Source organism: Homarus americanus, unplaced genomic scaffold (genome assembly GCF_018991925.1).
Source record: "Homarus americanus isolate GMGI-L3 unplaced genomic scaffold, GMGI_Hamer_2.0 scaffold57980, whole genome shotgun sequence".
In the NCBI taxonomy this organism is placed as follows: Eukaryota; Metazoa; Arthropoda; class Malacostraca; order Decapoda; family Nephropidae; genus Homarus; species Homarus americanus.
Window position 1 is genome coordinate 23,898,528 of NW_024716703.1, and position 13,017 is coordinate 23,911,544.

At 35.9% G+C, this 13,017-nt stretch overlaps 1 protein-coding gene across 5 annotated transcripts in view; it reads right to left on the reverse strand.

The window, feature by feature from the left end:
- Positions 1 to 5,254: 5,254 nt before the first annotated feature.
- LOC121858346 (serine/threonine-protein kinase D3-like) overlaps positions 5,255 to 13,017 on the reverse strand; it is a 202,407-nt gene continuing 194,644 nt past the window's right edge. For all 5 annotated transcript variants that reach the window (XM_042354759.1, XM_042354756.1, XM_042354757.1 and 2 more), the window contains 3 exons: positions 10,773 to 10,956; positions 9,286 to 9,468; positions 5,255 to 5,729 (listed from right to left, as the gene is read on the reverse strand). In XM_042354759.1, coding sequence (XP_042210693.1) covers positions 5,473 to 5,729; positions 9,286 to 9,468; positions 10,773 to 10,956 — 624 coding nt within the window. In that variant the 3' untranslated portion in view covers positions 5,255 to 5,472. The remainder of the gene's footprint in view (positions 5,730 to 9,285; positions 9,469 to 10,772; positions 10,957 to 13,017) is intronic.

Consider the following 13,017-nt stretch of genomic DNA (forward strand, 5'->3'; position numbering starts at 1 on the left):
AATTGGTATGAATTTTATGAGCTAAATAAAAAAATTATACTTCACCCGCGTAAAGGGGTACACGCACCTTGGAATGTGAGCATCCTGGGTTCTGGCAGGGCACCTCTAATTGTACAGTACAGTAGTTCGAAACACAATTCAAGACAGGATCAGCCAAGAAGCATTTTGGAAGAGTTTATTCAAAACTGAACCAGTAATTATGAGAAGTTCAAAATATGAAAAGATTAATGAAGGACACACACTGAAAGGCCAACCATAGCAAAATTTAGACAATACTGAACTTATTTTACTTTTGCAAATGATTCCATGAAAGTCACTGAAAATGGTTATATCACTATTTATTCTCAAAAACAAACCAAAAAACTATTACCTGTTTCATGCTGTGAAGGTCCCTGTGTGTGCTTACTATTCTTAGCCAGAGCAAGTCTGTACAGTACTGTATTATCAAATTACAACCAAATTTGCTGCATGAAAATCAAATGATAAACAAAACGCAACATTTTAGCACGTCCATCTAAATTGCCGTTTCATCAACCATCAAAATATATTGGATACTTATGCTAGAACTTGTATTTTTCAAATTAAACTGAGAAAAACTCATTGAAGCAGACCTGAATCCTATAGGTGTCAACAAAAAAACTTCTTTTCCTCTCGACTTATCCTTTAAATGGTTCTATTAAGTTAACATCTATGACATCTGTTAATAGTCTTATTAATGATAAGGGGTAATATCTATTGCAATGAATTCACTGGTAATCATAATGCCTCTCCTGTTAATGGTTTTCATTCCACAGGATATGATACACATATCAAGACTTCTCAAGACCTGCATTTTTCATGCAAAGTAAATTAATATCTAACCCAGATATGCACCAACTATTGCAACATATAATCTTAGCAAGTTTTCAGTTTTCTTGCATTGCAACTAACCCTTATGCAAACTATGATTAAGCCTTTAAACAGTGATGATGACCAAGATAAGTATGAAACAAACTTCATGAAAAGAGTGCATCACAAAAGCACTGAAAATATAAAGCAAGCTAGGAACCAAGTTATGACAGGCACATATAATGAATACAAGAGAATGTACTGTTTTCAGTAGTAGAGTATTTCTAGTGGATATAAACCAAAAGATAAAATAAGTATATATCTCTGTTCTTTAATAAAAATCTAATTCCTGGGAAATTTTAATTTTTTTCACAATAATTTTGATCTTAGTCTGAAAAAGAAAGCATGAGGACACATTGTTCTATTAAATTAACACCAAACCAAAAATTGTGTCTGCTGTACTTTCTCATATACAGGATCATAACTTACACTGACTCTAAGAATAGCAGCTGGTAACTATTCAAAAGACTGGTCTTACCTTCCTTTATTAACAGAATCCTCTTTGGAAATAGGAGCCACCATCCAAGGAAGAAGGTTGCCGAGTCATACCACAAAATCCAGGCACTTCCATTAGTCACTTGCCAGTCACAGTAACAATCCAAATTCACTGTCAGGTATTTAACAACATACCCTTGGGAGGGATGGTTACTGAATATCTAATCTTGCTTCATTTATAAAATGGTGTTTTGGTTGTAATAAATCAATTATAACCTAACAGCCATCCCTGGGGACCCATGTCAGACGATATACACCTATTTAGGAAAATGGACAACAAAAAAGGCTTTAACTGCTAACAGCAGGCTTCCCTCTACCTTGAAAAGATTAACAAGCATACAGTTTACTTCACATACTTTAAAGGATCACAAGTCAAAGGGAGTGGTTTCCTCATGCATATAACAACATTTACTGTACATGTTTTCACTCTGGATTATGCGCCTCTTCAGAAAAAGACATCACTCACTCCAAAAAGAAGCCACGATGTGATACCTAATGCCCTGCACCCTAGTTTTGCAGTGTGTGTTTACAGAAATACCCTCATAACCTAGTTACTTAAGCTAGACTTACAAGCTCAAACTATAGAATTATTATTCAGTAGTAATGTACTTCATTGTCTCTTAGTATAACAAGTGAGCTGATTACTTCACAAGACACAAAGAATATAACATTCTATTTTTTATTCCAAGCTGTGAGAACATTACTCCCAAAATGGACAAAGAACAAAAAATCTTTAGATTTTCATCATAGCTAGTATGCTTCCCTGTTCCCCTAACAGATTGCCTCATCAACAGAAATGAAGTAAGTGAAAATCATCATCCTCACAACATCCCTATTTGACAACTTGCATATCCAAGACCCTGGTTTCTATAACTGAGGTCTCTCCCTAATACCATGTGAGCCTATGGAGAGGGAACTCCCCCTCATTAAAAGACTTTGACATTCCTTGTGGAATTTTCACTCCTACACAAATCTAAATTTTTCCAGGTCAAGAACACCAGTACACAATACAACATCAATGTCCTAATGCATGGAAATATAACAAAATACAAGTCTTTACATGGCTTCAAAAACATATTCATACAAGTACTGTATTAGTATGGCATATTTCTAAATGTAAACAGGCATCCCCCAGGTTATGGAAATTCTGGTTACGGAAATTCGCTCCTACAGATTTTGTGAATTATGTCCAATAAATTTGGGATACGGACAAAAAATCCGCCCTTACGGAAATTGGGTATTTTTTTTCTTCAATACTATTAAAAAAATTCACATAATTATAAAATTTATTTTGTGTGGATTTCTTGGTGGTTGCTACAATCCTGTACAGGGCGAGGCTGGAGCCAGTAGTACCCCTCCATCTCCCTCCCAGTAACTCTGATTGCACCACCTTACCTCACCACCTCACATAATGCAGCACTCAACATCGTTTGTGGTAAGTTAAATTCAAATGTTTTGTATATATATATAATCATACATCATAAAATAATCGATGTACGTGTTAAAAATAATTTATTTTCATTCATAAATGTGCTTGTATTACATCTTCTTGCCGAAAATATTTCCTTGGGAAAACATCTCCAATTATATAATGGAAGTCAATGGGAAAATTGGTTTCGCGTTACAGACAAATTTTCAAGGACACATGCCTTCTGTAACCCGGTGGATGCCTGTACTTCATACCAATCTCATGTTGCAAAATAGGTCATGCATAACAGGACATTAAAGAAAGAAGAGTAATTTATATATAGAGTACCTTTTCCATCCCAAGAATGCACTGCATTACAGGGCATGAAGCTGTCTTTTGTGTTGAGCCCCTTTCTGAAGTCATATGGGACCACTCACGAGAGGTCTGGTCAACTTTGTTCTGCGGCCAATTTATAACAGTTTTTTTTGCATGATTTATATATCACTGGATTTGTTATTTTTGGGCTTTAACATAGGCAAGAAAAAAAAATGAGAATAGGACTGTATATTTTTTCACTCCAAATAAGGAAAAGTAAATTGTGTTCCCAGCATCATATCTCGGATATTTTCACACAAACCAAGGTATTGCTGTATATTTATTTATAGAAGCAGAATTTTATGAGCTTCCCAATGATGGCTTTGGAATTTTGATATAATTAATTATGGGAAGGGTGGGTGAAGAAATAAAGAGACATATTCGATCTACCATGAAGACTGAGGGAAGGAAACTGATGTACAACGAAACTCTGCCCACAGTCGTCTATGAGGCACAAAAATTTGATGCAATTATCTTAAAAACATTTTTAGGGAGAATTTTTTAAAGTTTAATGATACAATTCGTGTTACCGATGCAAATATAGGTACCTAATGATTTGATGCGATTTGTGTCACGATGGGTGAGAAAGTTAACTGGTAACTATAAATATATACAAGAGTACAGTACCATACAGTTAAGATTAAATGGCAGTAACCAAATTTTGTCTAAGTGTCTGCCTGAAACATTTTCTTTAGTGTTCTGTATGTAAAGGTATCGTACCTCTGTGTACAGAATTTTATTTGTTTGCATATTCTTAAGATATTATGTAACCTTTTTACTATAGTACATTACTTAGGTAATATAATTATCTTAGATGCTGGCCTAACATTTCATTCTGTTCACTTGTTTTAAATCATGTCATTTCTCGTAACAAAAAAATTATTACTTTACTGTACTGCGGTTATTTCACTTAGTAAGTTTATAATTGGATTAAAACCATTGTATCCAACAAAAATGTTCAATATTAACATTTTCTGTAGCTTTTTAATTTTGTAATTTTTTCTCCATAGAAATGTATCTTAGTTTTTATAATGGGAGTCTGGGAAAAGGTTCTTCGATTATGAAAAATCAATTCACGAAGGGTTTTTCAGGAATGGAATCGTTTCACAAATCAGGGTCTATCTGTATATATGTATACTTGGCTGGTCAAACCCAAACTACCATTAATAATATGTACCCTTAACAACCTTACTGGCATGCTAACTCCTTGAAGGATTATCTAATTTCTAATGATTAAAAAAGATGAGGGTACTCAACACTCCTGAAAGAGGTGATAATGATTATGAACTAACCTGAATCCCAATGTGAAAGACCTGTTACTTGAATCACAAAATCCTATATCAGTCACTAATGAGCAAAAAATCCTTCCCCCATTAATAAAAATTATCTTAAAAAGGCAGATTGATTTAAACTGATGACACAGTTATCCTTATTTTCAGAAATTGTCAGTCCCATGAAATAAACTCAACCAAAATATTCAACTCATCCATTATCTATCTGCAAAACAATAAGTCTGAACACATCTGATTTCTGTACTTGACTGTGCAGCCCAATCAAAACAAATCTTGACAAGAAGGCAGACAGAAACACAAGTACTGTACTTACCATATCTATTCCTATAGTAATTTGTGGTCTAGAGCACATGCACCCACTATGAGCAAACAGCTGGGACAAAACTTGGATTTTTGTTGTGATCGTCTTCTCGTTACCAATGCAAGTGAATAGACACAGCTGAATTGCTTTGCTCTCATGACATAACCTGACAGCCTTTATTAATGGCTCTTATTTCTAAAGATCCCTTTTCTAGGGTTCTGGTCATTAAGGATGTATGACTATTTTTCTGAATAAATAACAGTTGCTATAGCCAGGATTGGTCAGTTATGACTTCTACATTTATCTGGCAGAATGACACTGGTCCTCTTATGATGGTCATTAGGTTACAAATATGTTTAAGGTTAAATGACAAGTTTTCAGGGATTTCTTGAATCTTTCCAAGGCTCTTGCACTGAGAAAATACTCCCACTCTTATCTATCACAATTAAAAAAAAAAAAAGTGTTTGTGTTCCAAGTGTTAGTGACAATCATTAATTCAGATTTTTTTTTTTATTTGTGTGTAATATATTGCAATACTCTGTAACTATAAATACTACAAAGTTCTAGATGCTATTTCACATTCATATCTTGTTTCATAACAAAACTTCACTTAACATCACATTACCATCTCCCTCAATATCAGTCATTTCTATCTGGAATACCTGAACAGTAGCACTTACAATACTTGATAAAATAATTAGTTTTAATATCAATTATGCTGCTAACACATCATCATCAGGAGAGCCAGATGTTGGAGTGACTGGAGACATGGGGACACCTGGTTTACGATAAGTTGCCCAGCGAGCATCATCAGATTCATGTGTGACATAACGTACACCGACTTTTCGTTCTAGTTCCCTTAGATCACACCAACACTGGTAGTCCTGAAGCCATACATGTGCAAGTGACTTATCCACTGTGAGACGCTTCCTCTGCTTTACTTGTAACAAATTGGTAATCAGATCAATAGCTGAAACAAAAACAAAAATAAAAATTAGATTCATTATTTTAAAATAATTATCAAAAGTACTGATGATGAAGATAAATAAGAAGAAACTTGAGGTTATTTAGTAACAAAATCATTAATAATTGTAATTCTTGAAGAAGTTAGCTATCACCTGTCCCACCGACTAAGCACTGTCACCTTCTGTTTGCCCCTTTGCAATCCAAACAGCTTTGACATATAACGTGGTGGTTAGACTCATATTACGTAATACTGTACTGTAATCTCCCCATTAGCCGGAATCCCAGATTCCTGGAACTCTCCAATAGCCAGAATTGAAATTGGTTCCAGGAAAACACTCGCCATTCAAGGTCTGCGACCAAGTTTCCGAGGATGAAAATCGGGCGCATTTTCCAGAAAAAATCCTGAGATGGTTCCAAGAAAACCTCTCCTTTCTGGGCCTGGGAATATATTTTTGGGGATTCTGAGAGATTGTATCATGTTCCAATGCATCCCCACGTGTCAGGAAACATGAGTGGCCCAGTTGCTTGGATCGCTTAGTTCATATTCTGCTGCCATTATAGAAGGTTGTTCCCTCGCTAGCTGTTGTTTCTGTGTACAATTTGTGTTGTGCAATACTGTACATTACTGTGCCAGGACACAATCAGCCAACAATAGTGTTAATGCAGTGTTACCACTCTTGGATTTGGGTGGGCACTCTCTCTCTCGCTTTTACTCACCTCACCGTACTTGACTGCACCATAATTGTACATAATGAGTCATAATAAGCTTACTCTTTGAAGTAAAAAGGTGGAATTTGTTGCATTAGCATTGTAAATAAATTATCTACAAACAGTTTTATATGAGTACCGTAATCACGATAAAATAATTATTTTTATACATAAACAAAGGGAGAACACAAAATTTATGTTTACGCTTTATGAAAATGTTTATACATCACTTTATACCTTCATTATTTCATGTGATTGCAATATGAACCTTATTCCGTTATAAAGCATACATATGGAGGTAAAAATAGTTAATGTATAGAATAAAAGTGGTGAAAAAATTATTATTTTGCAAGGGAGAGACATCAGGAAGCACCACACTATCACCAAGTGATGCAATCTCCTCGCGCTTTTTACGTTTTCCCACCCCTCCACCCTCACCAGTAACATGGATCATGGTTCAAAACTCACAACACTGTTATGAATAAATTAAATCACTGTGATGCACGAGAAATCAGTATAAGCTGCAAGAAAATGAGGGAATTGTAATTAACATTATATCCTGGGTCCTTTCAACACAAAAGGGAGACTGGCATGGTGACCTTGGAGTGCAGTCTACATAGTTGCCAGAACGCGCTGACATTGCCAAATGTGTGTGTTGTGTGTCTACGTTCATATGCAAACATAAATTTTTTTATTTCATACACAAATTTGCATATGAAAACCCCAAGAGTGTTAAGACTTAAAAATTGATTACAGTTATGATTCTGTACTGTACATTCAGTAAGTGGGAAACACTGGAGCATCTTTTGTCTTTATTCAAGACATCTTCAGGTCATGAGACCCACTAAATCCCCAGCCCCAACAATGGGTGCCATGATATTGCATCAGAAGGTCAGTAATATGAGACCACTAATCCCTCACCCTACCTACACCACAAATGAGAGAAGAGTTTATATACAAAGGGTAACCTGATATTGCATCAGGATCTTAAGTCAGTAAAGTGAGACCCACTAATCCCCTACCACACCTCCATCACAAGAGTTAAAATTAAAAAAGTGATAACAGTTACGTATTATATTCAGCAGAGTGTATGCCTACTGTAGGATCAAGATGACAGCATCTGCTGGTGAGTACAGTCAGAGCATGCAATTCAGTTCCGTACAATTGATTTATCGTAATTCGTACCAAAGGAAAAAGACAGTACCGCTATTTCGTACCTTCGCAGCATACTGTACTAGTAAGATAAATTATCGTACCGTAATTTCGTACCCGATTCCGTACCCCCCAAACAAAATGTAGCCCAATTTAAGGTGTAAGAAAACAGGGAATACAGTCATGCGCCGGTTAACGTCCGATCGCATATACATCCGTATCCCCAAAAAAAACATACGCCTGCTGGACCACCACTCCACGACCCCCTGACGGAGACACGATGATCCTCCCCATACTGGTCAGATATTATGTGTTAAAGGAATATGCTTCCTTACTTAGGCTTTTCTAAGCATTTGCCTACAGGTGAAATGTTAACCTACATCTATTGAGGATAAAATCTTTCACCTACAAATTGACAATAACACATTTGCTGTAATCAGACATATCTAGTTGCCTCAACAATTGCAAGTTGCAATTGGGGTTGCAATTTCAAATTCTGTGGCATTACTAAAAATAGTAAAGTTTCTGGTACACTCTAAGATTAAGAGAGAAAACGGAGGACTCAGGCGTCCTGATGTGAGAGAAAACGGACTCGTATGACGGGGGACCAAATAAAAAAAAGCATAGCTACATGTTTTGTGGACTACAGTATTAAGCGTACCCTTTTCATCACTTTGTATTAAACCTAGCCATGCCTATGTGTGTTTATGATATTTACCATAACATTATATATATATATTTAGTGGGTCTAAATTGTCGTAAAATGGGTGTCTGTACCAATTAGAATAAATCCCATAGGTTCTGTACTTTCGTTATCGGCGGGGTCCCAATTAGGGGCGATAACCAAGGGATGACTGTATATACTTGTGACACTGGCCAGTTGCTTCTGATGTTATGGTACAGGGGTACCAAGTGACAGCACTAGGATCCCGTTTCCTCTATCAAGGAATAAACAATTATAATTTAAATTGAAAAAAAAAAAAAAAAAAAAATTCAAATAAATTACTATCTTACAAGAAACCCTCCAATGTAAGTTATATTCACCCAGGTCGTTTGGGTGGAAAATTATGAGAAGAGCTTAGTCACTCTTAAGTAATGATAAATAAACACGCAGGCAGGCCTTCAGCGCCAAATGTCAAATCTTATCTCAAATAAATAAACAAACAAACGCCAGACATTCTGTCACCTCACCTACCAGGACCATGTGGTGGATGTGTTAAACATCTGTAGGTAGTGACCAGCCAGAGGGAGGGAGGGAATGACCAGGCCTGCCATTAATACTTAGGTATGAAGGCCTTCTGAACTGTGGGAAGAACCTTTTGATGCCAATATCAAGTCACAAGACTGTTTAGAAGTCCAGCTCCCTCACTACCAGATGTGTAGTTAATCTATACAGATGTTCACAGTATCATTTTGTACTGAAAATTTTGGTTAATCAAGTAACCCACTCTCCAATTTCACCATTTGTAACTTTTATCATCTCTGTTTATTATACATTTTCACCCTTTTGGCTGCCATGTTATATCAATAAAATGTTTATTATTATTATATACATACGTGCATACTGTCATTAATTCAATCTTACTAATGTAAAATATGTTCTGCTTAATACTTTCCTTCTACACCAAAGGTCTCCAATACCCATCTGGTTTACCCTTATAGCTCACACATCACTGTACTCAAAATTAAATTCAACTTACCCTCTTGGCTTATCTCCTTCCAAGGATTGGGTGGGTACATGAAGGCAGCATTTTGAATTTGATCATTAATGTCCTCATCTTCATTAAATGGGAATGTTCCAGAGAGGGAGACATAAGTGATGACTCCTACAGACCACATATCCAAAGACCGGTTGTATCCCTTGTTGCGCAATACTTCCGGAGCTGTGAAATTTTAATGTTTATTATCTGTAATGTTCTCCCAAAACTCAAATATCAGAAATGAAGACTACAGTCTCTCCTCGACTTACTACATATTCGACTTACAACAACCTGGACATACGACGGCCATGGTCGTATAAATTATTTTTCACATTACATATTTTCGAGTTCCGACTTTAGTGATCGCGCTGTGCACTGACAAAATTTTCGTCTGTAATTCCCTTTAAAATGGCTGGCAATTTTAAAAGTGAGAGTTCTCGTGGTGCTGAGAAGAAAAAGACACACCCATTTTAGAATTTCTATGTATTATTTTCGCCTTTTCAACTTACGACCTGGTCGTCAGGACGGAATCCCGTCTTAAGTCGAGGAGAGACTGTACAATACTTATAAAAACCACAAAGTCTAAAGCCAGTGGCATGGTGTGAATTTTTATAGATATTAGCACTGTGATCAGTTGTCTACCAGGGCTGAAAATGAATAAGTATACACATAAAATTATGCAAAGAATGCAGTCTACATATAACACAACATATAGTTATAGTTTTCTCAACAACATAATAAACTAGTACTCTACTCAAAATAAATTATATAGGTACAGTATCTATATAATTTGTACAATACAGCAACTGACTTCAAAGACTATATGTAAACAATTTACACCACTGGGTGTGCCGGGTTCAAACAAGAGCCATCAGAGCTAGTCGTCAGGTGGTCTTGATTGAAACCCAGTCACCAGAGGTGTAAATTGTTTACATTAATTTACTTGTGTATATTACAGTTTGATATCGAGACTGCACCATTGAAAGGGGGTGGAAAATGTACAGAAGGTAAGTCTTTACTCTCAAAGACATGATTGACAACTGATTCTGCTTGGAGCCAAAGGTTGGCTAAATGCAGATCAAAAAATTGTGTGCAGGACAATATTACTTATGATCAATAAATATCATAAAGGTGAATTTCCAGCACTTGAATGCTCTTCATGGTACAGCATATTAGGCTTGTCAGAATCACATTACTTTGGCTGTGAGAGAAAGTGTGCGAGTGCCAAATTAATTATAGCTTTTATTCTTCATCTGGTACTGGTTACCTATATATATATATGTAAGGTTGAGGAAATGGATGCAGACACTTCCATGGCATAAATGATAGTTATAAATGCCTGCCTAGTAAGTCCCCACTACAAATTTGAACTAAATTCACTTAAACTATAATACTTGTAGTGTACTATGGAATATCTTTTATTCAGTAAAAATAAATATATTTTATGGATAAGCATAACTTACTGTATATACCCACTCAAAACCTACCCAAGTAAGCAGGTGTTCCCACAACAGATCTCCTGAATGATTTTTCTCCTATAATTCGGGCAAAGCCAAAATCACAGAGCTTCACTTGTGGAAAGTCACTAGCAGATGACAGAAGAACATTCTCTGGTTTTAGGTCACAATGTACAATGTTCTTACTGTGAAGATGTTTTAGGGCAGCCAAGATCTGGGTAAAGAGAAAAAATATGCTACTTCCAGGAGATATGCAAATAGATTTATCTTATATTTTAGTACTCATAAAAAAATATAATAACACAGAAGTGGGTTGAACTATCATGGTGAACAAACATTTACGCCCAAATATCCATAGATAATGACCAACTGTACTGGAAACAGAGCAAACACTCCCAATCTGTACCTCACAACACATCTACACTGTTACTGTCTTTTCTCTGACTGGTTCACCTGGTCACTCTCTTCTTTCTACACCTTGTACTCATCTCTCAAAATTACCCCTTCACAAACAAGCAATATTTGGCACTCTGATAAAACCTAACTGGAACATTTTGAGGGAATTTTCCTCCTGATCCACCTTAACCGGTGGCTAAGGATTCCCTACTCTACCCTCATATGAGCAAAAATGGAACGAATTGATCATGAAACATCCATTGATGATGGCCATCATCCTTACAACTAACTTCCACTGATGATAGTTACTGTTAAGAGTTAAACTTCAACAGTCCACCCACTTCTGCTGAAAATATTTCACAAATTATTCACTCTCACGTGAAACTCTTTTCCTTGTTCTTATAGACACACTAATCCCCACCTTATTTCAACTACAGTAATTTCCCCGTTAGCCGGAACTCTCCCACCACCACCATTCCGACGCTGTACTCCTCTCCCAGTCCCCCTTCCCCTTTCACGAGCAAACACTAATTACCATCTGGGAAGATATTGGAAGCATAATGTGTTGTCTAATGGTAGAACCTGCTGCCATATGGCATCACAAAAATTACGACCAAGTCCCAGGTTGCTGATATGACTTTCTGCCTCATTTACACACAATTGCAGGGTCTCAATTGTTACTCTTACTATTAACAACACGACATGCATATATTATTTCTCACTATTGATATTTTTATTTTTTGTTTTTGAATTTATTCATGGCTCTTTATTATTACAGGGGGTATTATTATTATTATTATTATTTATAATTTTTATAAACTTTTATTATTACTGTACGTGTAATTGTATTTTCTTTTATTATAATTATTTGTTTTTAAATATTGTTATTAATTTTACTATTATTATTATTATTATTTTATTTTATTATAATTGTTATTTATTAAATATATTTATATTACTTTTATTATTATTATTATTATTATTATTATTATTACCATTATCATCATCATCGGCATAATTATTATTGTTTTATTATATTTTTGCCCCCCGGGCCTTGATGTGGGTCATTAAAAATGACCCGTGCCCGGGATGGCTAATGCCCTTAAAGAAATTAAAGAAAGATAAGAAATTTTAATTTGTTTTTCCCTTAAATCATTTCTTTTATTTTTTACCTTTTTGCACATTCTGTATGAACACTTGTGTGTGCATGTAACAGAATACAGTGATATTTCAATTAGCCGGAATTCCTCAAACCGTTAGCTCTCCAATAGCCGGAATTGAGAAATTTTCTCGGAAAATTGTTTCCAAAGCTGGAATTTTCCAGAAAGTTCCGATTTTGATTATGATTTTCTGAGGGGCACATTTCCGGAAGATTCAAAGGAAATTTTCCCGATACCCAGAAAATTCTGGGGATGGGGGAAGTTTTTTCCAGGTTTGAGAGATGAAAATTAGGCGCAGTTTCTGTAAATTCCGAGAAAAATCTTCCAGTACCCGGAAAATTCCGAGGCGGGGGGATATTTTTCCAGGTTCCATAGATGATGTAGTGGGTAATTTCTGGAACTTCTGAGAAAATTTTTCCGTTACCCGGAAAATTCCGGGGACGAGGGATTTTTTTCCGGCTTTGAGAGAGTTGCCTCATTACCCAGAAATCTCTCATTCCCGGAAGTGCTCTGCACCAGTTGTTCTGGCTAAAGGAGATGTCACTGTATAGGAAATTTAATAAAATTATGTACATTTACAGGGGGTCCATGGGCTATGAACAGGTTCCGTAGGACGTTCTTAAGTCGGATTTGTATGTAAGTCGGAACACATGCTATGGGCATACTGTATGTCGTATTATGGAATAAATTATGTTTGTGTTTACCTTTACTCTAAATGT